This window comes from Myotis daubentonii, chromosome 11, assembly GCF_963259705.1.
Source record: "Myotis daubentonii chromosome 11, mMyoDau2.1, whole genome shotgun sequence".
Taxonomy (NCBI): domain Eukaryota; kingdom Metazoa; phylum Chordata; class Mammalia; order Chiroptera; family Vespertilionidae; genus Myotis; species Myotis daubentonii.
Genome location: NC_081850.1, coordinates 54,190,724 through 54,217,778, shown reverse-complemented (window position 1 = coordinate 54,217,778; position 27,055 = coordinate 54,190,724). Strand labels below are relative to the sequence as shown.

Below are 27,055 nucleotides of genomic sequence, written 5' to 3'. Positions count from 1 at the left end.
GCAGTGACTTGTCCCAGGCCTTTAGCAAGTCAGGGACTCTGTGGCCCGGGCCAGTGCCCTTTTTGCTTCCCCTCGTGGGAGACGCTGGAGGCTGTCACCCTTTGCTGTGTCGGTGACCAGCTGCTCTCACTCTCCCAGCTAATAAGGGCTGTGGTGTGTGGATGATGTCGTCCAGCCTGACCCACGTCACCAGCAACCACGTCAGCTACAATGGCCTGTACGGAGTGGCGGTGTTTAGCCAGAAGGAGGGCTCCAGGGAGCTCCCTGGAGGCCATGGGGCCCAGGAGAGCTTCAGCGAGGATGGGGATGCCATCCTCTGGGAACCCGAGCTGGAGAAGGACGACGACCCGCTGCGCCAGCCCGTCACCATAGCGCTTGTGGAGTCCAACAGTATTAATCACAACGGAGGTGAGTCCCCTCGCCCTCCGCCCCTGCTCCAGAGCCGTCGAGGTCTCACGCCTTAATGGCCCTTCACGGGCTCCCCTTCCAGCCCTCCGGCCTCACTGGCCACTTCCTTTGTCCACTCACCGATACCCCAGTCCCCGGACTTGAATCCACCCTTTCTTGTCCCCCAGCCCCCGACTTTGCTCACGCTGCTTCTCTTGCTTGAAATTCCCTTCCTCCCGTTCACACAGCCCGGACAGCACGGACCTCAGAGCCACTGGCGACGCACCAGCACCCTCTCCTCCTCTGCACCGTGCCCTCCCCACCCCAGCGGCACGTGTTAGGGGGACTTGTGTCTGGAGCTGTTTCATCAACTCTGATAGGCTGTGAACTTGAGGCAAAGACAGAATCCCACCCATGTTGGTGCCCTCTCCCCTGCAGTGCCAAACCCACACCTGGCGGGCACATTGCTAACCAATTCTGAGACACATTTTTCACATTTTAACATCTTGGATGAGATGTGTCTTGCAATTGATGGCATATCATGGTTTAATTGGCAATGATTTTTCTTAGCTGTATAGAAAAACAAGTGTGTTTTAAATCTGTTATCTTTCATTTAACAAAAAAATGATGATAGTAGGTATTTCATGTTTATTGAATTAAAAACAAAAAAAAAAACATGAAACTTAATGTGGAGTTATCTAACTCCAGGACTCCTAACTGGGCTGATTATCAGAATCACTGTTGAGCGGCTAATGGAGGAAGGCTTGTTAAAAAGAGGCTTAAAAAGAAGTTACCACATAGAAGCATCGAACAGACCATCCAACCTCAGAAGGAAGGCAGGAGGGGGGGTGGTGGTAAGAGAGCAACTTAAAGGCCTTGTATGCCTGCATGTAAGCATAACCCATGGACACAGTAGGGGAGTCAGGGCATGTGCTAGGGGTGGGAATGGTCAGGGAGAGGTCAGTGGGGGGAAAAGGGGACATATGTAATACTTTAAACAATAAAGAAAAAAAAAAAAAGAGGTTACCAGGCCTGGTAAGCTCATTCCTCTGGGTGGCAGAGTCAGGGAAATGTGTGGCAACCTGGGCAGGACAGGAAAAGCTGCATGTATTCACAGATTCATCATTTATATTTGCTGTTCTCAACCAAGCAGGAGAAGCAACAGGCAGGTACCACCAAGAGATTTGAATTCGCAGCGCAGATTGCTCCCATGTGACCCCATCGTCGGCCTCCCCACACTCCTCCCGCACTGCCCCGGACCAGCTTGCTCTGGTGGTGGCTGGAGGTCCCTGGGAGTCCTCCTCCTCACCGAGTCCATCTGCCCTGCTGTCCCTTCCCGACCACGTCAGCAGCTCTGAGCCCGCTCATTTTGTGCTTTTTTTCTACGAATATCCCAAACAGCTTTTTCTTTCCAAAATTTCTGACATATTTTAGACACATATTACTTGCTTTAGTCAATTTTTTTATTCAAAAATTATAGAATTTCCCATATAAACAAATTTCTCCAAACAGTAGGGAGGCAGATTCTAGGTCAGTATGGGAAAGAAAACAAAACAACAACTTTCCAGCAGGTAGGCCTGTCTGGAGTTGGAAGGGGTGGTGAAGGCTCCATCACAAGAGGTGCACGTGGCGGTAGAACTGTGACGTAGCTGGCGTTCAGTACAGGATGGGAGCCTGGGCGAGACAACCAGCTGAGCCTGCGGAATCTTGCATCCCATTTCCCTGGCACCTTTAATGAGGACTCATTTCAGGAGGAACAGCATTTTCTTGATGTTCCCAGGTTTTCTTCTGCTCTGGGTGTCAGCCCGCTTGGAAGCTGCAGCTCCCAAGGGCTGGTTCTGAGTGTTGCTCTCTCTTCCCTGCCTCTCTCCTGGGGGCACAGCTCCAGGAAGGCTTTTCCGACTGGTGCTGTCAGGGCTGACCCTGGGACCACCCTGTGCTTTCTCTGCTCCCCACCCCTCCACCTGCAGCCTCAGGACTCTACATCCAGAGCAGTGAGGCGCTGCACGTCATCACCAATGTGATCCACGCTAATGGGGACAGAGGCATCACTGTAGCCCAGAGCAGCCAGCTCACCCGTGTGGCTAACAACAGCATCTCCTGCAACCGCCAGAGTGGGGTCAAGGTCGAGGCCCAGTGCAAGGTAGAGCTTCGGGGCAATGGGATCTATGACAACAGAGGCCACGGCATCATCACCAAGGGTGACAGCACCGTCGTCATCGAAAATGACATCATTGGCAATCGGGGCAGCGGGCTGCAGCTGCTGCCCAGGTCTGACACTAAGGTGAGTGTGTGTGTGTGTGTGTGTGTGTGTGTGTGTGTGTGAGCTCTCTTGCCTTCTCAGCCTGGAAGACAAAGATGGGACTTCACACAAGAGGGGACATATAACTGGACCCTGAAGGATGAATCAGAGTTACCAGCAGGAAGCTAGGGTGGAGGTGCCCCCTGGGGTATCTTCTGGGTCTCCAGGCCAAGGTCAGGGCTGTTCTAGATTTCTGCTCACAGAATAATCTCACACGGGACCCGGTATGTGGTAGGTGCTTAATGAGGAAAGAAGTCTTGCCTCGGGGCCCTTGCACACACTATTCCCTGTGGACCCAGGACACTTCCCCCTCTTTTTCTCTCAGTCCTACAGCTTGGCTATGGCTTTTTTCAGGAAGCCCTCCCTGAGCCCCCAGGCTATTGAGGCACCCCTTTTCTGGACTCAAAGTGCTTATGCCCACCCCTACCTCACAGAGCACTTCCCACGGTGCTTTGTAAATGTTCCTTTGCTCGTCTGTCTCCCAGTGGGACAGTGAGCTCTGAGCTTGCTTTTTATGCAAAGCACTGTGCCGGGTGCTAGGCTTTCAAAGTTGAGCCCGTTCCTGCCCGTGTGAATCATGCTCCCAAGGCCTCTTTAGCTGTGTGGCTTCAGGACTAGTGACTTAGGCAAGCAGTAAAGAAGTCCTTGGCTTTGAGTCTGAGCTGTGGAAGCTGTTGCCTCAGTTGGGTTTCCGTGGACCTTGGCCTCTGGCACCACCTCCCCTCTCTGCCAGGCCTTTGCACATTTTTTCTTCTTCCTGGAACATCCCTACCTTGCTCTGCACCTGATAAACTCCTATAGCTTACCCATCACCTCTTCCAGGAAGCCTTCCCTGCTCCCCTCTCCCCCCGCCCCGTTTGCTTCGATATCACTTCCCTGAGCTCCCATGGCTCACTGCTCACCGACCCAACATGCTCTTACCTCCGTTTTATAACTGGTAAAACACTTACCTGGCTCCCCTACCAGTGTGACAAGCTGTCTGCCTCTTCCAGGTAATAAAGAACCGGATCCATTCATTTCGGGCCTACGGCATCGCAGTGCGGGGCCGCACCAAGGCTCTGGTGCAGGAGAACATTTTCTTCCAGGGAAAGACCAACAAGACCATCTTTCAGCAGATCTCAAACAATCGAGAATGCATCATGCAAAACAACAAGTTCTTGGTCTTCAAGAAAAAGTAAGGGCCTAAACCAATTTTCCAGAACCTCGGTGAGGTCACTAGAGAAGCCAGGCCCAGTGATTCTGGCTGCCCTTGCTCCCTGCAGTCCTGCCAGCTTTCGGCTCTGGCCAGATCAAGGCCTGGGCTGAGGAGCTGCACTTGACTGCCTGGGAGGAAACAAGCTGTCAGAGCAAGGGGTATGTAATTTCAAATCTCAGCTCTGCCAATTACTGGCTATGTGACCTCGGGCAAGTTCTCAAAAATCTCTGAGCCTTAGTAAAATCTAGTTAACCCTGACTAGGTGTCTCAGTTGGTTGGAGCATCATCCTGTACACGCCCCCCCCCCCCAAAAAAAAAAAAAAAAGGTTGCGGGTTTGGTTCTCAGTCAGGGCATACACCCAGCTTGCAGGTTCGATCCCTGGTTGGGGCGTGTACAGCAGTAACGGATGGATGTTTCTTTCTCACATCAATGTTTTTTTCTCTCTCTCTCCCCCTTCCTCTGTAAAAATCAATAAAAACATATCTTTGGATGAGGATTTAAAACAGATATAGATATCATACAGAATGTAGCCTTTTGAGTCTCTTCAGCCGAATGTCCTGAGATTTGACAATGGTGTCACATCTGTCGTTCCTTCTTTTTCTTGCTCAGTTGTGATGTATTGTATGGGTATAACACATACTGGTTATCCATTCATCAGCTGTAGTTTCTAGTTTGTGGTGATTGTAAATAAAGATTCTGTCAATTTTCCTGGTTATACAGCTGGAGTGGAGAGAAGGGGAAATGAAAAAGAAAAAAAGCCACTGATCTTATCCAGATCCTTATAAAGAGGGGAGATTAGGGCTGCTAAAGGGAACTTGTCCAAGATCACATGCAGAATTGAAGGCACACGTGGAACTAGAATGCAGGACTTCTGCCCTTTAGCGTCACCAGCTTGGGACACAAAAACTACATCTAGATGTAAACACCTGCATCCAGTGAGCTTGAGCGAAAGGTCAGATTTCAAGCACTCAGTATCATTTTGCATCTCCAGGTCTGATACATGGCGGCTCATGAACCCACCAGCACGCCCTCACCTTGAAAACTCTCTCCGAGGCCCTTCCGCAGCCCACAGTGGGCAGAAGGTGACGGCCATGGCGACCAGGATCACGGCCCGTGTGGAAGGTGGGTACCACAGCAACCGCAGCATCTTCTGCACTATCCTGTGAGGATGGAGAGCCACGGGGCTGGGCAACTAGAGCGCCGTCTAGAGACTCTGGGAGCAACAACCACACACCATTCTCAGGCTCAGGCGGACAGTGCAGTTGAGCTAAGAGGTGAGGCCTTCGGGATGGCAGAGCCTTCGAGTCTGAGAAGGCTCCGGATCCCTTTCCCCTGGGAAGCAGGCTCCTAGGCCTCCTGGGGACTAAGGACAAGGTACCTCCAAAACCCTTCAGCTCCACCACCCTCAGTAGGAAGGCACTTGAGTGCTTCTCAAAGGAAAAAGGAACAGACCTTGGGTTTCCAGTCCCTCCAGCTCCTGTAGATTATGAAGAGTTGAGGAAAGTCAGTACTGAAGCTGCGGTCAGGTTTTCTGTTTCAGTTACAGGGAGCTAACTGCATCTTACACACCCCAAGCAGGCTCTCAGGGGAGAGGCTCACTCCTGAGTGAGGGGAGAAATTCTAGGGAGGTGGAGACAGCTGCCCCAGGACTTCCCCTTCCTGACTCCCTCTCTGTCCCTCCAGGACACCACACGCCCTCCCAGCTGCCTGCAGGGGCTGGAGGAGTTGAGTTTGGTTTCCTTAAGGACATTGTTTTATACTTAAACATGGGCCTGTGATGGACGAGGGGCTTCGGACAGGGAGCCCCTCTTAAAAGGCTGACCTAGGGATGACAAGGGACATGTGGAGAACAGGAGGGGCTTCCTTGCAGTGGCTCAGGTGCCAGGCTGGGCAGTGCAGGGACACACAACTCCCCTCTACCCGCCAGGAGCTCCCAAACTCGGGAGGACGTTAGCTTGGTGCCTGCTGCACAAGGATTCCCATCCCACAAGCACAGCCACACCAGCCGCCCCCTCCTGGGCACCAGCCTGGGAGAGGTGCAGCTGCCTAGGGCCCCTCGTCTGTGTCCGCATTCTCACGGACAACCAGCTGCCTTTGCTGGCTCTTATGTGCCTTGGCTCATGCTCTCCCCTTCCCTCTCTCCAGGTCCCACCATTCACATGAGCTCAGACACTGCCATCTCCACAGAGCACTCCCTCCCCCAGGTGGCAGAGCTCTTCCTGCTGAGTCACCTCCTTTCCCAGCCCCTCTGTCCTTTCCCAGCCCCTCCGTACGGAGCACTTTCCGCCTGGTGGTCTCCAGGCCCATCCCTGTCCCACTCACCTGCATAGGCCCCATCTCACTGTCTCTGTTCCCAGGACCCAGCCTAGGTCTGGGGTAGGGTCTGTAGCCCGAGTGGGCAGAGGAAGGCCAGTTCCCAAAGGGCTTCCCTGCGCTGTACTGTGAGTGACAAGGTTCTAGGCGGGCTCAGACCCTGCCCTGGCTGCTTGAGAAACGGGGTTGGATGCAGGAGCCTCTACCTGAACAATCCCCTCCCACTCGGCCTTTCACGCCAGGCCTTCACCAGCCTGTTGGGGTCGCTGTCGTGCACCTCACCAACGGCTCCCCAGGCTACTTCGCCAGGCCCTCTGGTGCTGCTCTCCCAGGTCCCAGGTAGGGTGGGAGGGGGCTGGAGGGAGCCAGGAGCGCGGGCTTCTTGAGGACTTTAGGCACAAGGGCGCTGGCCTCTTCCATCCCCACTGTCCTTTGCACTTCTCTGGTGGCCCCAATGTGAGTCGCTGTACAAAATGCTGCCTTTATTATTTTGTAAGAAATGACTTTTCTGTGAACCAAGCGCTTATGAAAATCTCAGCAACTAAAATAAAGTTCTATATTTTAAAAGAGGGAATTTTGGGGGACTTTCCTTGGTTGGATATATGCTGGAGTTCCCAGGCAGCTGGATGCAGACTGCACCGCTCGCCTTCCTGAGGCCTCCTCTGAAGGGGATGGAATGGAATCCCAGGCCCACCCTGTCCTTCCAGGTTTCCAGGTCTGTTTCCTGGTGCATCGCTGGGGGCGGGGGGGGGGGGGGGGGGAGCGGGTGTTGCAGCCCTGCCTCCCGCCCTTGGGTTTTGTGAAGATCAACAGTAGCAGTCCCGGGTGTGGGCAGACCCAGGAACACATTCTCCCAACTTCAGTTACTCAGCATCTTAGTTTTTGCTATATCACATGTCACCAGAGGAGAAAGTTAATACTTAATATTCTTCTTTAAACCCTCTTTTTAAAGATTTTTTTTTAGAAGAGTTTTAAATTTACAGAAAAAGTGAGCAGATAAGGTAGAACAGAGTTCCCATATTACCCTCCTCCCCAAGTTTCCCTAACATCTTACATTAGTGTGGTACATTTGTCAAATTAACCAATACTGAACACATTATTATTTACCAAAGTCTGTGGTTTTCTCTGATTCTCTTAGTTGTTCCCTAATGTCCTTTCTCCATTCCAGGATCCTATCCACGACACTTAACTTTGCCGAATTAAAAAGAAATGTTTGCATCACTACTTATAAATGAAAAGCTAGTGTTTTCTAATTCATACTAAAACAGACTATTAAGATATTCGCAATACCCCAAGCAAGTAAACCTTTTGTTGAAACGTGACATTTGGGGGAATCTGTTACCACCCTTTAGTCTAACCAGTGTAAACCTGTGTTTTGATATATCCCTGTGCCACTAAAACCACCTCCTGTTCCACCCGCAGTACATTACACACCGACTTCGGGAAGTTATTGACCCATTTTTTAACAGAAGGGATTGAGGCCCTGAGTGGTGGTGCTGGTTAAGATCCAGGAGGCGATAGTTCACTACATCAAAGGTTAAGAGCGCGTAGGTAGGACAGGTGTTACCTAGGGCTTTGGTAGCAGAAAAAGAACAGCTGAGAGACACCAGGTCCTCCAAGTCACCTGGAGGCAGTAGTGGACCAGAACACCCATCCCAGCTCTTCTGTGGTTGGGGAATAACCGGGAAGTTGAGAATGCTCTGCAGTAGCCTCATTGGTTCCTTGGGCAGGGCCTGCTCTCCCACACAGCTGGACACCACAGTAACAGCTGGAGAATCTGGGTAAAAGATATATAGAAGTTCTTTGTACTACTCTTTTTTTAAAAATATATATTTTTTATTGATTTTTTTACAGAGAGGAAGGGAGAGGGATAGAGAGTTAGAAACATTGATCAGCTGCCTCCTGCACACTCCCTACTGGGGATGTGCCTGCAACCAAGGTGCATGCCCTTGACCGGAATCGAACCTGGAACCCTTGAGTCCGCAGGCTGACGCTCTATCCACTGAGCCAAACCGGTTAGGGCATCTTTGTACTACTCTTGCAATTGTTTTCTAAGTATGACATATCAAAATAAAGTTTTTAAAAGACACTAAAGGGGTCCTCTGCCAGTGTGTTGAATATATCCTCTTTGATCTCATCCCTGTTAACAGTGTACAATAAGTCAGGGCCACAGGCAGAGACCTTCCTTCAGGACGTCTACAGTTAGCCAACACCCGTAGGTTAAGATTATGCTACAAACTGCAAGTCTTCAAAGAGGACAGCAGGAGACCTTATGGCAGAACACTTGGTGAGATCAAGGTATCCACTGTGAATGTATTAGTAAACAAATGGTTTTTTAGAGCTATAAAAAAATAAATACGATTCCATTATTCTGCAAGTGTTTACCCCCGAATAGCCCTGCCAAGGAAAGAAGGTGCAGTTCATGAACTATGACTCATTCTACATACACTGCCTGCATCAGGCACTGTGCTAGCTGCTTTCAGGAGACTACTTCGAGTTGAACAAGGACCCTCTTGAGCCTTTCAACCCACAAGCCCCTTATATACAGAAATGTGCTTTTCAGCCTCTGGGAATGCACTGCCTACACTTAGTGAGGTTACACCTGTTGTCACCCAGGATGGGTACCTGCCATCCTAGACTCTTCCCTATCGATACCACTGCTCTGTGTGAGTGACTGAAGACAGGCTGCTTCCTCTGGGACAGAGGTTGTTCAGAGGCCTGGTCACATGCTGTGACCCAGTCATTCCTGGAAATTCCAAGTGACAGCCCCTCAGAATCTAAAAAACATGCATGAAAACACATTCTACCCTATAAGCACATTAGTTCTTTTCCCAGAGGCAGATCAGGAATGCAGAGTCACATACTTGATTTTCACAACAGGTTAGATCAGGAAACACAAGAGGCATTTAGATTGCCTGCTCACACCTCTGCAGGAGACAACATATGCTACAAATGCCCACTACCTAGGATCAGACACGAATGAGACAAACCGGAGAAGAGCATGGAAAATACACACTGTAGGCATGGCCTCGCTCCAGAAGGGGCTCTCATAACAGCATCCCAGAGCTCGAAGAAATACAAGGACCACCTGTCAAGTGAGTCATCTAGGACTCATTTCCACCCTCTTCCCTGATGGATGGCCCAGCTGCTGCATAGACTTCCCCCTTTCTCATTTTCAGAGATGAATTCTGTCTTCCTTCCTTCACTGCTCCTCGCTCCCCAGCACTGAGCACCACAAACCTTAGCTGCTCCCAGAAAAGCCTTGAAGATCTGAGTCTGCATGTTAGCCACATACCCAAGCCTCCATATCACATTCCCATTCCTCATAGCACCCCTCAGGACACGGACTTCTCCATCTCCCCTGGGGCACACAGGCTGTTGGCAGTCAGAATCCATTCCCGTCTCCTTCAGGTATGCCTTTCTGTAACTAGAAGCTGGAGAGCTGAAACCTATTTCCAAGACTCCCTTGCTGTTAGGATTCTGGATGCAAATTAGGTTCCTACATAAGCACTCACAGAAGGAAGCAACATGGAAAGCAGCTTCTTGATCTTTTGGTTACTTGTGCTGACCAGCAAGGGGGTGGGAATGTGGGTCTTAAAAGCATGGGTGGCTGAACTCGGTGTCCAGTCACAGCTTCATGAATTCAAGCAGTTGTGGGGTGGAGTGGTTTCTTGATGCCCGGATGGCAACCCAGCAGTGTGTTCTGAACCGAGCACTTCTGATGGCAACCTCCTGATTCCCACTCCTGCACCCCTTTAACAACTTCACAGCTTACCCATGTATTCAGCTCCTTTCTTCTTAAGATCATGTGGTACAATTTGTTTTATTTGTTTTCTGTGAGATCTTTTGGCTCTGGCTTCCCAAGCCCCACCTCCCACATCGCCACATGTGAAACAACACAAGAACCATCTGCCATTTATAATCACAGCAACACTGAAGGAGGGAGACAAAGTCCAATATGGTGGTCACTTTATGTTTTTGCTTAAGACAAGCATGACTGAGAGGCTGGCTTGTGGCTTCATACCCATGCCAGAGCAAGGCTTCTTTTCCCCCCTTTAAAAAATGAAAATGGAAATGAACAGAGGAAGTGGCTGTCGTGTGGCCAAGCTTCTGTCTGGAAAGCACACCTCTACGTGAGTCTCCTCCGCTTTGACTGGCGGTCCGAGGTCTGGGCTGGAGGCAGCGGGATGCACAGAGTACCCAGTCTGTGCTCCTCCTCCCCGCCGGCTGCCAGAGACACCTTTCGCTTAGAGATCTTCAGCCTCATGGCCTTTGCTATCTCGAGCATCCTGAGGAACACACACAAAGCAAATGGAGTCTCCTCAATGTCACTGCTCAGGGAGGGGGCAGGGAGCGGCGGGTTGGTGCTCCAGGCGATGAAGACAGATCCCCAAAGTGACCCCCACGAGAGGCAGATGAGACCCCCCGAGAGCCTTCAAATGGACAATTTCATTTTCATGTGCGGCCGTTAGAAAATACCTAATAGGTGATTACAACCCAGGTTCTCTATCTCGCTCCTGTTAATAAACTTGGTTTACTGCCTACAACCAGGATTGAACACTTGCTAGAAGTGTGCTGAAACAGCCCCTAAGTACCTTCTGATTTGCACCGTCACTGCGGGTGAGAATGCAACACCGGTGGACAGCCCTCGGAATAATCCCTCTGTGGACTGCTAGGCCCAGGCCGGTGTTCACAGGCTCTCCTGAACATCAGGGTCCTTGGGGGTCAGATGCCCCTACAGGCTCCATCATTCGGAATCCTGGGAATTCTGCTCCTACTCAGTCTGCATCCCTTCTGAAAGGTCATCTCTGCCAACCCTCCCAGTCCAGTAAGAGCAGCCCCAGTGTGACATCCCTGCCAAACAGCGGCCCCACCACCTGGCAGCCCCTCCACCTGACTCTGAGAAAGGTCTTTTTGCTAAGATGAAATTGGGTTCTTGTAACTTCCACCCCTGGGTTCCACCCTCAGGACCATACAGAATCTCCCAGAGAAAGGTACTTGGAGACCGGAGGCTGCCTGGTCACACAGGGACAGAATGCCGGGGGAAGGCTCAGGTCTGAAGCCCAACTCCCCTTCCGGGTTGTGTGACCTCATCTATTACAGTCATTCATTCACTGACAACTGTCCTCTAGTCACAGGTCTTTTCCTACTAAAGTCCCCAGTTCTCCTGATGGAGCCTCATGCTTTCCGGCACTAGGCATACAGCCAGGCATCCTAACGAGCTTTCTGTTCTGTGTGCTCACCTTTTCTCAGTGAGCTTCAGGTCCCTCTGTAACAACGTCAGGTCAATCTGGAAGTCGTTTATATGCAAGGCGAGTACGATCACATACGCAATGATCTTTGCCTTCATGGAATCGGAAATTAAGTTGCGTAAACTGCAAAATCAGTGACAATAAAAGAGACCAAAAATTAAACTCGAAGATGATTTCTCCAAAAGCAAAATAAAACCATCCAGACCCGTTCCCATAGGTACTTAATGTCTTCCCCATCTTGGGGAGAAGAAATGAATTCAAGTGACTCCTTGTCCTTCAAGGTGCCCAAGGGAACAGTGAGCCAATCCCAGTGCTCCCTCCAAGGGGGACAGAGAAGGCCACACCTACCACCCCAAGCACAGTGAGAGACCCTCGCGTCTGCCTGCCTGCTGGGCAGAGCTGCCAGGAAAGTAGTCACCCACACTCAGTTGCTGATGATTCTTCCAAGCACACTCAGAGCAGGAAACACGTTCCAAGCAAACTGCCGGGAGGAAACCCAGGTGCATTGCTTGGGGATCCTTCCCCAAATCACCACATAGGCCTATCCCAGTGATGGCGAACCTATGACACACGTGTCAGAGGTGACACACGAACTCATTTTTTTGGTTGATTTGTCTTTGTTAAATTGCATTTAAATATATAAAATAAATATCAAAAATATAAATCTTTGTTTTACTATGGTTGCAAATATAAAAAAAATTCTATATGTGACACGGCACCAGAGTTAAGTTAGGGTTTTTCAAATGCTGACACGCCGAGCTCAAAAGGTTCGCCATCACTGGCCTATCCTCTCCTGCAACACTGCCTGTCCAAGAACACCAGCTCTGTGGACAGTAAGAAGGGTTCCCTGAAAGGAGCGTGTCAAGTGAAGGCAGTCTCTGTTGCTGGGCATCCCCCGGGGATGTGAACTTCTCCGAGAGGAGGAGGGCACGTGCTGTATAGTGTTTCCTAAACCTACTTGACCCCAGGACCACCCCAAATGGCAGTGCTCTCCTCAGCACAGTAGCTCTGTGGATGTGGCCTTCACCCAAGCTCCTACTCCCCACTCTCCCCACCCCCCAATCCGCTCTCTCCTTTACTGGCAGAAGCCAAATAGGTCACCCCCCTGACCTGCCATTGTTGTAGGTCACGCAGGTGAAGTGCTTCAGCAGTTTGGTGGTGATGATGTGTGGAATTCCAGGTCCCAGGGCACCTACAACACAAAGGAGTTGGATCATTTTCTGTCAGGACCTTCAGGCCACATGTCCTCCATGAGTTGGGAGAAGCCAACAATTCGCCAGTGTTATTAACAAAGCCATATGGCAAGAGTAGCAGGGCCCCCAAAACAAAATGGCCACTTTCCAATGAAAATATGCTCCTGTCAAATGAAACTGCCCGAGAGACCTTTGTGAAGGGGCGACAACAAGAAAGAAAAATGAGGCCTAAAGACACAGAATTCATAAAATGTAGAAAAAGTAGATGGTAGGGAAAGCCCAGGGAGAGGGAAAGCAGGGGAGATTGGAATGTGAACATAAGAATTAACCAAGTACCGAAAAACAAACAGACTCTCTGATGCCCAATCACAGAGATAAAACTGCACACACCTTGTACCTAAAACCCCAGGTGCCTCCCGCTGCCTTTCCTACTCTGGATGGATGGATGTGGCAGCCATGGCTCTAGCTGTAGGGGACACTGGGGTTACAGGTACATTTCTCTCCTCTCCCAGTCAGAAATAAGCTGACACAACACAGACCAGTCATAAGCCTTCATGAGCAAGGCCAATTTCACCCTCTTTGACTGCTGTTTGTCTAACAGTCCCTTATAATTTCAGTTGGTATTATAGTATATTTTGCCTCATGCAGAACAGAGGTGAATGTCAGTTCTGAACAATCACATAACCTCTCCTGCCCCATGTGGAGATGAAGAGCCTGCAGAGTCCTCTCAGCATGTCAGTGGTACCAATAGGAATCTCACTGACACCGTTAAAAATAAACACCCGACCCACATTCCCATTTTCTTCTGGCCTAAGAATTATAGGCAAATAACAAACTGGAAATAACTAAAACCAAACATCTAACGCGGACTCACTTTTCCGCTTAATCACTTTCTGTGCTCGGAACTTGATGAGCGTGTCCAGAAACCATATGCACCGGGCCTGGCGGTCTCGGCTCTCCTCACTTGATGGCAAGGACTTCAACGCTTCTATGACAAAGGAGCAGTGGCTAAAACAAGGGAGGGGAGGGGAGAATGTGTGCTGTAAGACCGGCCCTGTCACCCCTCACCCCTGGTACCCCTCACATATACTCTCAGGCCAGCACTTGGGCTCCCCAGAGACAATCAATGCCAAGCATAACATTGGGGGACACAGTCCATCTCTAGCTCCCAGCCCAACGATAAGGCTTCGCCACCCTCTGCACAGCCACAGGTTCCATGCACTCAGAGGCCAACTCTCTCCCTTGAATGCCATCCACAGCCTTGGGACTACCGGTCTAGAAGCCCCAACATTCTTGAAAACACTGGCTCGTTCATGTTCAAATGCTGAACACACAGTGATCCTCAACGACTGATACCCAAAGGGCTGCTCCATGTCTGACTACTGCTGTGTCCCAACATTACTCCCTCAGACACTCCATCCGCCCAAGTCGGAGTACCTGTTCTCTTCGATCATCTTCAGTATTTCTTCTGATGTGACATTCCTGAAAGCTTCAGATGGGCTCCGAAGAGCTTCATACTCCGCAGGGGAAAGAACCAGTTACTGGTCAAGAGCACAATCTGACCAAGATGGAAACATCTGACGAGCTAGATCATCTTCTAGAGGCCTCATTTTAGAGGTGGGAAAGCTGAGGCTCAGAGAGGGGCAGATCATACAGCACTCGGGGCAGAGCTCAGGGACTCAGCTCTCCAGGCTCCCAGCCCAGACCTCATTCCCTGTCTGGGCTTTCCTGCCTTCTCATCACAAAGCCACTGTAAGCATTTTCCATCTCATTGGACCCACACGTAGGGAATTTTACATTTCAATCCTTCCTTTTACAAAACCAGTCTGCCCTAGACTTTGGGCCTTGGCTGACTTAAAGTCATATTTGGACTATTCAGAGTGATCCCCACAGGGCTGAGCTGTGGATGTTCGGCATTTTGCTGAGGAATGGGTCTGAATCCCAGGGGCCGAGAAGCTGATTTGGAGCAGGACCCTCAGCTAGTCAGGAAGCATAGCTGACTTCCCAGCAACAGCACTGGGCAACTGCAAAGGTCAGGATGTAGCTTCTGTGAGTGACATGGGACCACTGACCCCTCAGAGAGCCTGGCTGTGCCATCACGTGCGCACACTCTAACTTGTGAAATAAGGTAGCATTTCCACCAGAAGAAGGATACGGTCTTCAAATTTGTACACGTCTTCAGGCTTGGCTGCATCCGCGTGGCAGGGAGGAAGGCAGAGGGAGTCGTCTTGCAAGTTATCGTGGAGGGCATCATTGACCAGAGCTTTTCAGTAAAGGAAGAGTCAGTGTGAGTATCACCCTGTTAAGCATCAGATTCCCCAACACGCTCTGCAACCTGTGCACACAGGATCATAACCAGCCCAGAAACCTCTAATCTGAATGCTCCCGCCAATGAGGCCAGATCTCCCATCAGGCTGACAGCTCCAGCACCACGATGTCCACTCATGACACAAACTGAACTGGGCCCTAGAGAAGGTGCATCCACGTGGTATCCCCTCAAGTAACTTGCAGGACAGTCAGGAGAGAGGTGGGCTAATATTTACAATACAACACGAGAAACTAAAAGTGAGGGATAGTAAAAAAAAAAAAAAAATAGCCTTTAATGGCTTAACTTCCAGAAAATTTCTCTACATACTATGAAAAAAAATCAAATTCTAAAACTGTAACTACCACACAGAAATAACCATGTAAAAATTAAGTATGCATATAGACAGAGGGGAAAACAGGAAAATTGTAATAGTTATTCTGGTAGAATGACGAGAAAATAGGTGAATTATTTTTCTTTTTAAATGTCCTTAAATAGCTGAAAGTAAACTGAACAAAAATATTCAAAAATTTACTTAGACGTTAAAATATGTCTTTGAATGAACAGAGGGACATATTTCTGTATTCCTGGATGAGAAAATATAATATTGTAAAGATGTTGATTCTCCCCATATTAATCTCAACTGTATTTTGAAGGAACTTGACAAAAGAATATTTAAGATTGCCTGGAAGAAAAAGCCTGCTCCAGCAACTAAGACGTTTGTGAAAAATAAGGAGGTGGGGGAGGATGAATCTGCCCTGTCAGACAATAAACAGATGAGGCCACTATAATCGAGAGCCCGCGGAATGCTGGGACAAAATACAACTCAGAATGTGGCAAATGATAAATTTGACTTTTAATTTAGGGCACGGTGGCGGCAGGCGGAGGGCCGGCAGCAGGGAGCTCGATGCTTCCACAGCTCTGGGAGCGTTATAGGCGAACCGCCTTAAATTCTCTTTTGCAAAGAAAGGATGGAGTTGGGAACTAGCTCATCATTTGGAAAACATAAAATTAGGTCTGTACCATATGCCCAAAAAAGTATTCTTCATTAAGCTTTAGACACAAAAATAAAATTATGAAAGTATGAACAAAAACATGGAAAATATTTCTATTATTATAGGGTATGGAAAGATTTTCCAAAAATTACTGAAATTCCATTTTAATAGAAAAACTGTTCTTATGTAAACTTTCTCTTATGTTCGTATAATGTATTTGAACAATAAATATATATTTTAAATAATACAATTAAATATTCAAGCTTCTAAGGAATTTAGTAGGAAAAAACCCACTGACCCCAAAGTGAAACACTGTCTCCAGAGGCTCAGTTCACCATCACACCAGCCTTACTGACCAGTACAGACTTGAAGCCCTCTCTCTCCTCTGTGCCCTGCAGGCTGTAACCCCGGCACCAAGGAATAGTGTGCACATACCCATTCCCTGGCCTGTCTCCTCTCCAGGACTGTGAGCTCCCTGAGAGCAGACCACATCAGATGTTTCTTAGTACCTCCTGAGTTGGTTCCCGCAATGGCCCTCAGCAAGAGACAGGAAGAAATCCAGCCCTAACCCCCATCATTTCCATCTACTGGGGCGGGTAAAAGATCTCAAGAGAAGAGAAAACTGTCTCTGTGAGCAGATTCTTACCCCAAGTTCCAGATGCTTACCGGTCACACCCTTTGTATCAATAATACTCTCTGCGGCTTTAGCTACTGCACGATTCAAAGATTCATTGCCAACTCTGTTCATTCTCCTGGAGTTCAGAGCCCGCTTCTGTTTGGTGGTACCGAAGGCTTCAATGCAAGAGTCCATCTGTGCAAGAGACAAATTTGATCACTGGCGTCAGGCTAGGCACTGCTCCTCCTAGCTATGTGACTATCGGAAACTGTCAGCCTCTCTGAGCTTATAAATTGGGCTGAATTATAGCTGTTACAAGAATCAAATGATATCAACAGATCTGGAGAACTTGCTTTGTACTAGTAAATAGGAATGGGCCATATACAAATCAACAGCCTTCATCTGTAAAATGTAAAGACTTGCCCTGGCCAGTGGGCTCAGTTGGTTGAGCACCGCCCCATGCACTGAAAGGTCACTGGTTTGATGCCCAGTCAGGGCACATGTTCAGGTTGTGGGTTCTATTTCTAGTTGGGCTTTGTACTGAAGGCAGCCAATTGATGTTTCTCTTTCACATCAATGTTTCTCTTTCTTTCTCTCCTTTCCTCTCTAAAATTCAATAAAATATATATATATATATATATATATATATATATATATATATATATATATTAAAGATTTGACTAGAATTAGGGTTGATAAATCTGTGGCATGCAGCTTAACATTTTCTCAATCCTACACCCATGACAGCTATTGCTAACAGAGCACTCACTCTTTCCCTCTGAGCCAGAAGATAGCCTCACACCCCTTCTCAATACAGCAATACAGTGCTCCAGGCAGCACTGCAAATGCAATCAATTTGCCATCTTGAGGTGAGATGAGCTTTTTAGGAACATTCTACATTGAAAATCCTAAAGTTTACTTTGTTTTAATATGAAAATATCCAGGCTACAATCAATATTCTCTGAAACTTGTATTAAATTTTAAACATGTGTTATGCTACACCTCTATCAGCTCAGAGAACCAGTTCAAAACATTGATTGGTACAGAGCCATGTATAGCTACCCCATATAGGTGGACTGCTCCCTATGATGCTGATGAGGCTTGTGCAGGTATAAAATTGTCCAGACAACCCCAGAACGAATGAGCTGGGAGCAGCGAGGGAACACTGTGTTCAACAAGCTCATTTTACTGATGGAGAAATCCTTACCCAGGGCCTAACTTGCTTAACGTCCCACGTCTCAGTTCCATCACACTTACCTTATCTCTAAAAGTTTTGCTCTCACTCTCTGGTGTCAATTCACTCTCCACTGATTCATCTATCAAAACACAAAACAAACAAAAACAGGGGGGAAAAGCAAACTGAAAGATTTGCTATCTGAAAGGCCTACAGATAGCAATAGTGCTTGGTATTCATTTGTTTAACAGTTCATCTAAGAAAAACAGATTTCTTTACTCCAGGACTTCCCAGAGCTGAACATGAGGGTGTACTGAACATTTAGTATATAGCTTTAGTATACACTTAGGAAATCTGGAGAATTAAGGAGTCAAATGAAGGGGCCATTTGGCCCAGCCTCTTCAATAAGGAAAAATTAGGCCTCCAAATTAAATGGCTTGCCCCAGGTCAATATGCTGGATATAATAAACCAATATTTGCAATTTCTTACTTACAAAGTAAAGATTTGTTTAATCAACAAGTTAATGAATAACTTTCTTTGTGTCTTTAAACAAGAGCATTTGGATATTTTATTTTATTTTATTTATTTATTTTTTTTTTTAAATATATTTTATTGATTTTTCACAGAGAGGAAGGGAGAGAGATAGAGAGAGTTAGAAACATCGATGAGAGAGAAACATCGATCAGCTGCCTCCTGCACATCCCCCACCGGGGATGTGCCCGCAACCCAGGCACATGCCCTTGACCGGAATCGAACCCGGGACCTCTCAGTCCGCAGGCTGACGCTCTATCCACTGAGCTAAACCGGTTTCGGCCATTTGGATATTTTAAATATAGTTACAGTTGTTTGCAAAGCAAGGAATTCTTAGCCTAGAGACTATGGTCCCCTAGGAAACTCACAGATGGGCTTTGGAACTCAAGGGCATCATCCAAAAAGTTGCCGGCTCAATTCTGGTCAGGGCACATACCTAGATTGCAGGTTCAATCCCCAATTGGGACACGTGTGTTTGGCAACCAATCAATGTATCTCTCTCACATCAATGTCTCCCTCCCTCCCCCTCGCTCCATTCCCTCCTTCCCTTCCATTCTCTCTAAAAATCAATGGAAAAAATATCCTCCAACGAGGATAACCAAAGACTTGTTCAAATAAAAAACAAAACAAACAGAAAGGCACCCTTTTAAAAATAACTATAAAATATGTTTTAAAATAAAAAATTCAAACCAATGCATTCAGCAAACCTAAAGCATGCAGCATTTCTTTGAGCCCTGATTGGGACCTACCTGAAAACAGTGGCTGCATGTTGAATAATTCAGCATCATATACTTCCATTTGGCCAGAGGTCTTGTTCAAAATTCCCACAAAGTGTCTGAGTAAAGAAGGAATAATACCAGTGACAATGGGTTATTCAAATGGCATTGTTTATACAACGTCCCTTTCGCTGCTTAAAAGTTCTCAACATTCTTTCTGCCCCAGTACACCTGGAATGCACCACTCGCTCAGAAGAAACAATAATCCCCCAGCAGCCATTCTCTGCATGGGGAGGGTTCATGATGTGGTTCTTGGGGGGGGGGGGGGGAGTGACAGGTGATTCTGTTAGCTGATCACATTTGGGCTCACTGCTGCAGTGGCAAGCCCTTTTGGGATGTAAGAATGCAGAATTACACTAGAATTTACAGCACACATAAATTTTAGGGGGGGCAAGGACAAGTAAAGCCTTGGTGATTGTGGGAAGCAGGCCAGTCTGAACTGGAGAATCTTTGTAAAGGGATGATGCAGTGTTAACAGTTTTAAGCGTATACTCATTAACCTGACTTCTACCAGGGTGGTTCAATGGGGCTCTGAAAGGGCCTTGTTTGTGATTTACTGCTGTGTACCGTCACAGGGACACTCTGCTTTATGCCAGCCCCAGCCAGTTATAGACTGTTCAGGCTGGGCAATCGTCATTGTAGGGGAGTGGAGGGCATGGGGCAGGGAGAGATTTGGAATCAATGAAGGGCAAAGTTGCCCAAAGGCAGCCAATTAGCAGCAGGCAGTGCTAGACAGAAACCCCAGAGCCTTTGACACTACCAAATCCTTTTCCCATAGTTAGTCCTAAAGCAAATTTTTGGCAATAATCATCATATATTCTATACTAGGGGCCCGGTGCACGAAATTCGTGCACTGGGTGTGTGTGTGTGGGGGGGGGAGTGTCCCTCAGCCCAGCCTGCCCCCTCTCACATACTGGGAGCCCTCAGGCGTTGACCCCCATCACCCTCCAATCGCAAGATCGGCCCCTTGCCCAGGCCTGACGCCTCTGACAGAGGTGACAGGCCTGGGCAGGGGACCCTCATTTCCCCCCATCACTGGTTCTGCCCCCAGCCCAGGCCTGATGCCTCGGCCAGAGGCGTAGACCCCCATCACCCTCCGATCGCCTGATCGGCCCCTTGCCCAGGCCTGACGCCTCCGCCAGAGGTATCAGGCTTGGACAGGGGACCCCCATCTCCTCCCGATCACTGGCTCTGGCCCCCGCCCAGGCCTGAGGCCTCTGGCCCAGGAATCATGCCTGGGCAGGGGACCCCCATCTCCCTCTGATCGCTTGCTCCACCCCCTGCCCAAGCCTGACGCCTCTGACCCAGGCTTCAGGCCTGGGCAAGGGGACCATCATATCCCCCCAATCCCCGGCTCCGCCCCCCACCCAGGCCTGATGCCTCGGCCAGAGGGGTTGACCCTCATCACCCTCCGATCACCAATCACCGGATCGGCCCCTTGACCAGGCCTGAGGCCTCTGGCAGAGGTGTCAGGCCTGGGCAGGGGACCTCCAGCTCCCCGTGGTTGCAGGCTCCACCCCTGCCCAGGCCTAACGCCTCTGGCCTAGGCGTCCGGCCCAGGCAGCGGGGACCCACAGCTGCAGCGGCCCCGCGATCGTGGGCTCCGCTTTAGGCCCAGGCAAGGGGTCCCTAGCTCCCGGGACTGCCAGCTTCGACCGTGCCCAGCTCCCATCGCTGGCTCCACCCCTACTTCCTGCTATCACTGGCCAGGGTAGAAAAGGCACCTGATTCTCCGATCATGGCTGGGGGGCAGGGCAAAGGCGGCCCCAGGGCCGCCTTTGCCCTGCCCCCCAGCTCTTAGCTCCCCCCTGGGTTTCCAATCACTGTCAGTGGCAGGGGGCTTCTTCCTGCTTTCCCTTTCACCTCCCTGCATTGTGCCTACATATGCAAATTAACCGCCATCTTGTTGGCAGTTAACTGCCAATCTTAGTTGGCAGTTAATTTGCATATAGCCCTGATTAGCCAATGAAAAGGGTATCGTCGTACGCCAATTACCATTTTTCTCTTTTATTAGTGTTGATTTTTTTAAAAAAAATTTAAGAATACTACAAATAAATGAGGTTTTTAGGAAATTCAACAAATGCAAGTCAACTTTCTTTTCAAGAACGTCTACATAAAAAAATAAAAAATAAGTAAATCAAGTCTACATGCTGGTGTGAGGTCCCTGAGCCTGGGAACACAGAAACTTGGTAAACCTCTCTAGGCCTCCCACTGCCCTTAAAGGCTGAGAACCACAATGCCAGGGCCACTGCCACTCCCCTCCCATCCCCTCCCCTTCCAGCTGCCCCGTCCCCTGTCCCTACCTGCACAGAGTGTTGCATTTGAGTGCTCCAGTCCCAAAATTGGTTCCCACGTAGGAAAGTCTGTCTGTTTCAGCTGCCTAAAATGCAGAGAGAAGCTCCATTACAACCAATGTTGAAAGGTATTAAGCATCTTGCCTCTTTCCCACATTTGCCCAAAGCTTTAGAGTCCAAACAGTGGATTAGAACTAGAGACTCTCTGAGAGACGATCGGGCCCCACCATCGCTCAGTAAATCTGGGTGCCCGTGTGGGAAAGACAAGAGGACTTTAGGAAAGGAAGCCCCAGACAGTGCTGGTTTCCTGTTGGTCTGAAAAGTTCTTGGGGAATCTGCACCACAGGACTTGGGAGAGAGGCATTTGGGCTCCCCTCACTCACAGACATGCAATCAAATGATCCTGCAGGCAACCTCCAGGGTTGGAAGTCCAAGCCCTTCTTACACCTATTTGCCCACCTCTCCCACGATTGCTCCTTTTATGCTCTTACTAGTAGGACCATGGAAATGGCCAATTCACTCCTCAAATACAGCCAACCTTTGCTGTTTCTCTATGTTCGTCCTCGTTATCCGCTTCACCCAGAATACTAAGCCTCCGCTGTCAAACCCTCCTCCATCCTTCAGAGCTCAGCTCCATGTACCCTCCCCAGGAAGACATTCTGGCAAGCAGAGACTTAGACTCTGCCTTGTACCTTCCCTCCCTCGGGCCCTGAGCTTTGTCTACTTGCATGAGTGCCCCTCGCATCCAGTTCTCACCTCGCTAGAGTTCTCTATACCATGCGTGGTAAAATCTCAAAGAACTCTCTAGAGCAGTGGTTCTCAACCCAAGGAAATCCCCCTTCCGGGGGCATCTGGGAATGTCTGACATTCTGGTTGTCACAACTCGGGGGTGCTATTGACATACAGTGGGTAGAGGCCAGGGAAGTTACTAAACATCCTATGATGCACAGGGCTGCCCCCACAACAAAGAATTACCTGGGTCAACATGTCAATTTCGCCAGGGTTGAGAAACCCACAGAATGGGGCCAGGTCTGTTTTAGCTGTTTCCCTAGCAGCTTAGGGCACAGGGCCACAGAAGGTGCTCAATAAATGCTGCTGAATGAACTTATGAAGGAAAGGCCATCAGTTCACCAAAAGTACGAAACGGAATGGAGCCTGCCCCCCCCCCCACCCCAACCTGCTGAGGCTCAGAAGAGTTCTTTAAAGGCACCTTTGCTATCTCCCCCCATTTCTCCTCTCACTCACTCCCACATCCACCACACCCAGGAGGCCTGCGGAGGCCTGCAGAGTGGAGGCAACTGGGCACTGCAGCACTCACCAGGATCCGCTGGCTCTTCTTCCTGGGATTGGCGGCGTCCTTGTTCTTGTACAAGCTAAAGCGCATGTTCTCTGGGTTCTGCAGCTTCCCATTGGAGAACTGAACTGTAAGGTCCCAGCCCAAGAATGAGATGCGACCAGAAAGAATCACGCTGCAGAATGGGGAGGAGGAACTGGGCTGTGCGTGGGAAGGAGTGATGGGAGGCTGAGGATGGCAAGGTCCCGACCGGAAGTGGGACTGAAGGAGCCCCTGGTCCACGGGGGAGCGGGGATGCGGGGGTGAGGGGAGTGTGGAGGGGCTGCGACATGAGGGAATAAAACTAGGGGAAGGGGGCAAACTGAGGCGGCCTCGTCCAGACCTAGAGAAACAGGGGGTATCCCTGCCCAGTGGAGATGAGGAAATGGAGCAGTTCTAAGACCTGGTGAATGAGGGCATGGCATAATCCTGGGTAAATCCCTTGGGGAGGGCGTTGACTGGGATGTCCTCATCCAGGTATAAGGTGGAAACAGAAAGATGGTGGGATGACGGGGGAGCTCTGGCCGAGACCAAAGTAGCGGTGGGCACTAAGGCAGGGGATGGGGGGCAGTGGGTGAGGGGTAGGGGATGAGGGTTTGGGGGAAGAGTCCTGGCCCAGCTGGGAAAGGGGCCGGCGGGAGGGCTCTGAAGGTACCGAGACGGAAAGGGGAGTCATGGGGGGCTCTGCTCCAGCTCCGCAGTCTTTACCCAGGACAGCTCTCTGGCTTTCGTCGGGCTCCCCGCAGTACAGCCACTTCGCGCTCGGCAACACCTCCGCCGCCATGGCCCCTCTCCGGTCGCCGAGCCCAGGAGTTAAAACAGTCTCAGCCACTAGCGCCTCTGTCACACGCGGAGGCAGCGCGGTGGGCCGGAAGAGGCGGGACGTCGCCGGCCGCGTGGCCCCGCCCCCACGAGGCCCCGCCCCCTCCGCGCTCAGCTCTGAACGGGGCGGTGCGCCAATCCCGCCCCGCCCATCACTCGCCCCGCCCCTCAGCGCGAAGCGGCGTGGTGTCCACTTAGTGCATCGCCCTAGCCTTGGCCTGCCTCTCCGAGGCGCTACACCTGATCGACCCAACATCCGCCTGCGCCTTTAAGAGTTGTGGGGGACAAGGGTCCGACGCTCCTAAAGTCTTGCAGTTTCTACCCAATAATCATGTGGGGTTTCTTCTTGCTCAGCACGGACTAGATAGGGTATGGTCTGCCTCTACTACGGTGACAAGTATGTCTTACCAAAACCTGAAAGGCCAAGTTCAAATTTCGAATTCTCTGACAGGCACACCTTGAGCCCCAACTAAATGTGGCAGCTGGCAGACAGCAGTTGCTCTAGGGCCTCCACGCACACCTGTGGACATCCGTCCGTAAGTCCAAGCTTCGTCCACAATGGTGCAAACAGCTCCCAGTCATGGTCATTCCTCAGGCCTAGGCATGCATACATCTGTGGCCCAATCAACCATTCAAGGATGGACCCAGGGAGGGGCCTAGCAGGCTCAAAGTTTTTAGAGAGAGTGGAAGAGAGAGGGAAAGACAGAGAGAAATATCAATGTGAGGGAAATATCGTGCCCTTGACAGGAATCGAACCTAGGATCCTTTGGTCTGCAGGCCAATGCTCTATCCACTAAACCAAACCGGCTAGGGCCATAATTTCCTTTTGAAATGGTTCATTTTAAGCATATAGAAATGCAACTGATTTCTGTGTGTTGACTTTGTAGCCTGGTACTTGCTGAATTTTATTAGTTCTAACAGATTTTTGTAAAATCTTTAGGGTTTTCTAAATATAGGATCCTATCATGTGCAAAAAGATATTACTTCTTTCTTTCCAATGTGGATGCCTTTTATTCTCTTTCTTGACCAACTGCTCTAGCTAGAAATTCTGTAAAATAGAAGTTGTGAAAGTGGGCATCCTTTTTTTTAAAAAAAAATTGTAATTTTATTGATTTCAGAGAGGAAGGGAGAGGGAGAGATAGAAATATCAATGTTGAGAATCATTGATCAGCTGCCTCTTGCACACCCCCTACTAGGGATCGACCCACAACCTGGGCATGTGCCCTTGACCGGAATCAAACCTGAGACCCTTCAGTCCACAGGCCAATGCTCTATCCACTGAGCCAAACAAGCCAGGGCTGAAAGTGGGCATCCTTTTCTTGTTTCTGATCTTAATGGAAAGGCTTCAAGACTTCCTCTATTGAATATAATATTTGCTGTGGATTTTCATATATAGTTTTGTGGGTTTTTTTTAGGTGGAGGTAGATTCCTTCTATTCCTTGTTTGTTGAGTGTGTGGTGTTTTTTTTTTTAAGGGTTTTGAATTTTGTCAAATACTGTGTGCATTAATTGAGATGATCATGGGTTTTTTCCCCCCTTCATTCTTTTAATGTGGTATAACAATCATTTTTTTCTCTCACTGTTTCAAAATATTTAATTTTAAAATAGGATGTTGGATGTATCTTCACAATTTCTCTAACCGACAGCCCCGGGGCTTAAGCGTTTTTCTCAGAATAAACAAAAAGTCACCAAAGAAGAAGTCTAGCAACACCAAGAAGCCCTGACATGGGAGACCTTAGCTGGGACTGAGGTCAGAGCGGCCCGCAGCCTGTGGAGGAAAGTTTTCCAGGGTGAGGAGGCAGCTCTGAGGTGAGGAAGCCTGGGCTACCACGCCCCTGTCCTCGGCCACCTGCTGTGCTCACATTTTTCTCCACAGACAGGTGGGGACTTCTTTATCTCTGTTCATGGATATTTAGGCCCCGCCCCACGGGGTTAGCTGTTTTAAGTCACGCAGAAATAAAACTTCTTACAGAGAATTCCTTGAACACTTGTGTGAGGATTTCCACAGAGTAAATTCCTAGAATCGATCAATTTTTAAAAAAATGTTTTTATTGACTTCAGAGAGGGAGAGGGAGAGATAGAAATATCAATGATGAGAGAAAATCATTGATCAGCTGTCTTCTGCACACCTCCACTGGGGATTGAGCCTGCAACCCAGGAATCAAACAGTGACCTCTTGGTTCATAGGTCAATGCTCAACCACTGAACCACACCGCCGGGCTCGATCAATTTTTATGTATTGAACTATCCTTGCATTCCAGGGATAAATCCTACTTTGTCATTAGTAATGAAGGAGCCATAAAATGCATATATCATTTTTTTGGTAATCCTCAGTGGATGCACATTCAGCTTTTTCTTTTTCTTTTTTTCTATTAACAAAGCTGTGATCAACAACCTCCTATATATTTTCCCACATTTGTGTATTTCACCTAGGTTAATTTGTGCATTTCAGAATACATTTCTAGAAAGTTATTCCAGTTAGGAGGGAATGAATTCATATTTAAAATTTTGACATCAAGTTATCTTCAAAGGCAGTGTCATTGGTACTTCCATCAACAATATAGGAGAGGGCCTATAGTACTCCTAAGTACTGAATATACACATCTTTGCTAGGTTGTAAATTTGGAATAATGTCTAGCTCACAGCATTTTTGTAAGGGTCACATGTGAAAAGACCTCTCACACCACCCGGCTTATTGTCAGCATTCTTTTATCTTTTTCTTCTACTGCCCAATGTGGCAATAAAATATCTGTAAGGGCTATACAATGTCAGGGAATGTTAGAGAACAGAATTGACCATCAGACTTCATTGAAGCTTTAAAGAAAGAAACCCCAAATGGTAATACTTCCAACCTATAACGTCTGTACAGATGCATCAGCTCTAATAATATTTTAGTGTTAAGTTCTGAGGCAGTGAGATCTTTAAAAGTGTACACCTTCCCTTCCTCTAGAAACCCGAGGTGTTCCCCAGCCTGCCCTTGTCTTCGGATCCAAGCCGAGCTCCCGAACAGGAGCTCCCTGTCCAGTCTCCCTTCAGGGCTCGGACCCTCCCTCCGAGGGTGCACCTGGGATCTCGGGGGCTTGCTCTGTTCTGACAGCGTCCCACGAGAGTACGCTATCATGCCACGCGTCTAATTTTGTGGGTTTTTTGGAGGAAGTTGGTTTTGGAGATTGTAGGCTTCTATGACCCACGGCATGAAATGTGAAGCATGTGTGAGTAGGAAGCCCAGCCCCGTCAGTCCTCCGGCGCCAGAGCTGCGAGAAGCGACCCCCGTCTCTCCCCGCCTCGCACTGGACTTGGGGCGCTGTCGGGCCCAACTGCGATAGCGTTGGTTCAACGTTTGCAGCCTGGATTTCGGCTAATTCAACCTAAACACCTTCTTGGAATTTTATTTTTTCCAAAGTCTACGACGTGAGAGATCAACTTCTGACCACTGTGTGTGTGGCTCCGGCGAAGCGCACTCTTCCAACAGGGAGCCGGCTGGTCTCGGCAGGGCGGGCGCTGGGGGAGTGGAAAGATCCTTCAGCCCCCGCGAAAGGTGGAACAAACCTTGGGCAGTCGCGATT

General features: G+C 49.1%; 2 protein-coding genes across 4 annotated transcripts in view; one reads left to right on the top strand and one right to left on the bottom strand.

Moving 5' to 3' along the window:
- The window catches only part of FBXO10 (F-box protein 10), a 36,879-nt gene extending 30,111 nt beyond the window's left edge, over nt 1-6,768 (top strand). For both annotated transcript variants that reach the window (XM_059657366.1, XM_059657365.1), the window contains 4 exons: nt 139-408; nt 2,358-2,671; nt 3,682-3,863; nt 4,877-6,768. In XM_059657366.1, coding sequence (XP_059513349.1) covers nt 139-408; nt 2,358-2,671; nt 3,682-3,863; nt 4,877-5,051 — 941 coding nt within the window. In that variant the 3' untranslated portion in view covers nt 5,052-6,768. The remainder of the gene's footprint in view (nt 1-138; nt 409-2,357; nt 2,672-3,681; nt 3,864-4,876) is intronic.
- A 3,382-nt stretch (nt 6,769-10,150) lies between these two features.
- On the bottom strand, nt 10,151-23,550 carry POLR1E (RNA polymerase I subunit E). Of its 2 annotated transcripts, none has more exons than XM_059657367.1 (12): nt 23,377-23,550; nt 22,654-22,757; nt 21,345-21,421; nt 19,015-19,100; nt 17,817-17,875; nt 16,610-16,754; nt 14,799-14,906; nt 14,081-14,177; nt 13,518-13,651; nt 12,561-12,642; nt 11,442-11,573; nt 10,151-10,487 (listed from the first exon to the last, which is right to left on the bottom strand). In XM_059657367.1, exons 1-12 carry the CDS (start codon nt 23,450-23,452, stop codon nt 10,328-10,330), a joined length of 1,260 nt encoding a protein of 419 aa, XP_059513350.1. In that variant the 5' UTR covers nt 23,453-23,550; the 3' UTR covers nt 10,151-10,327. The 2 variants fall into 2 exon arrangements, with proteins under 2 accessions (XP_059513350.1, XP_059513351.1); XM_059657368.1 differs by having other exon boundaries at nt 22,654-22,804; nt 23,377-23,504.
- Between the last annotated feature and the right edge of the window lie 3,505 nt (nt 23,551-27,055).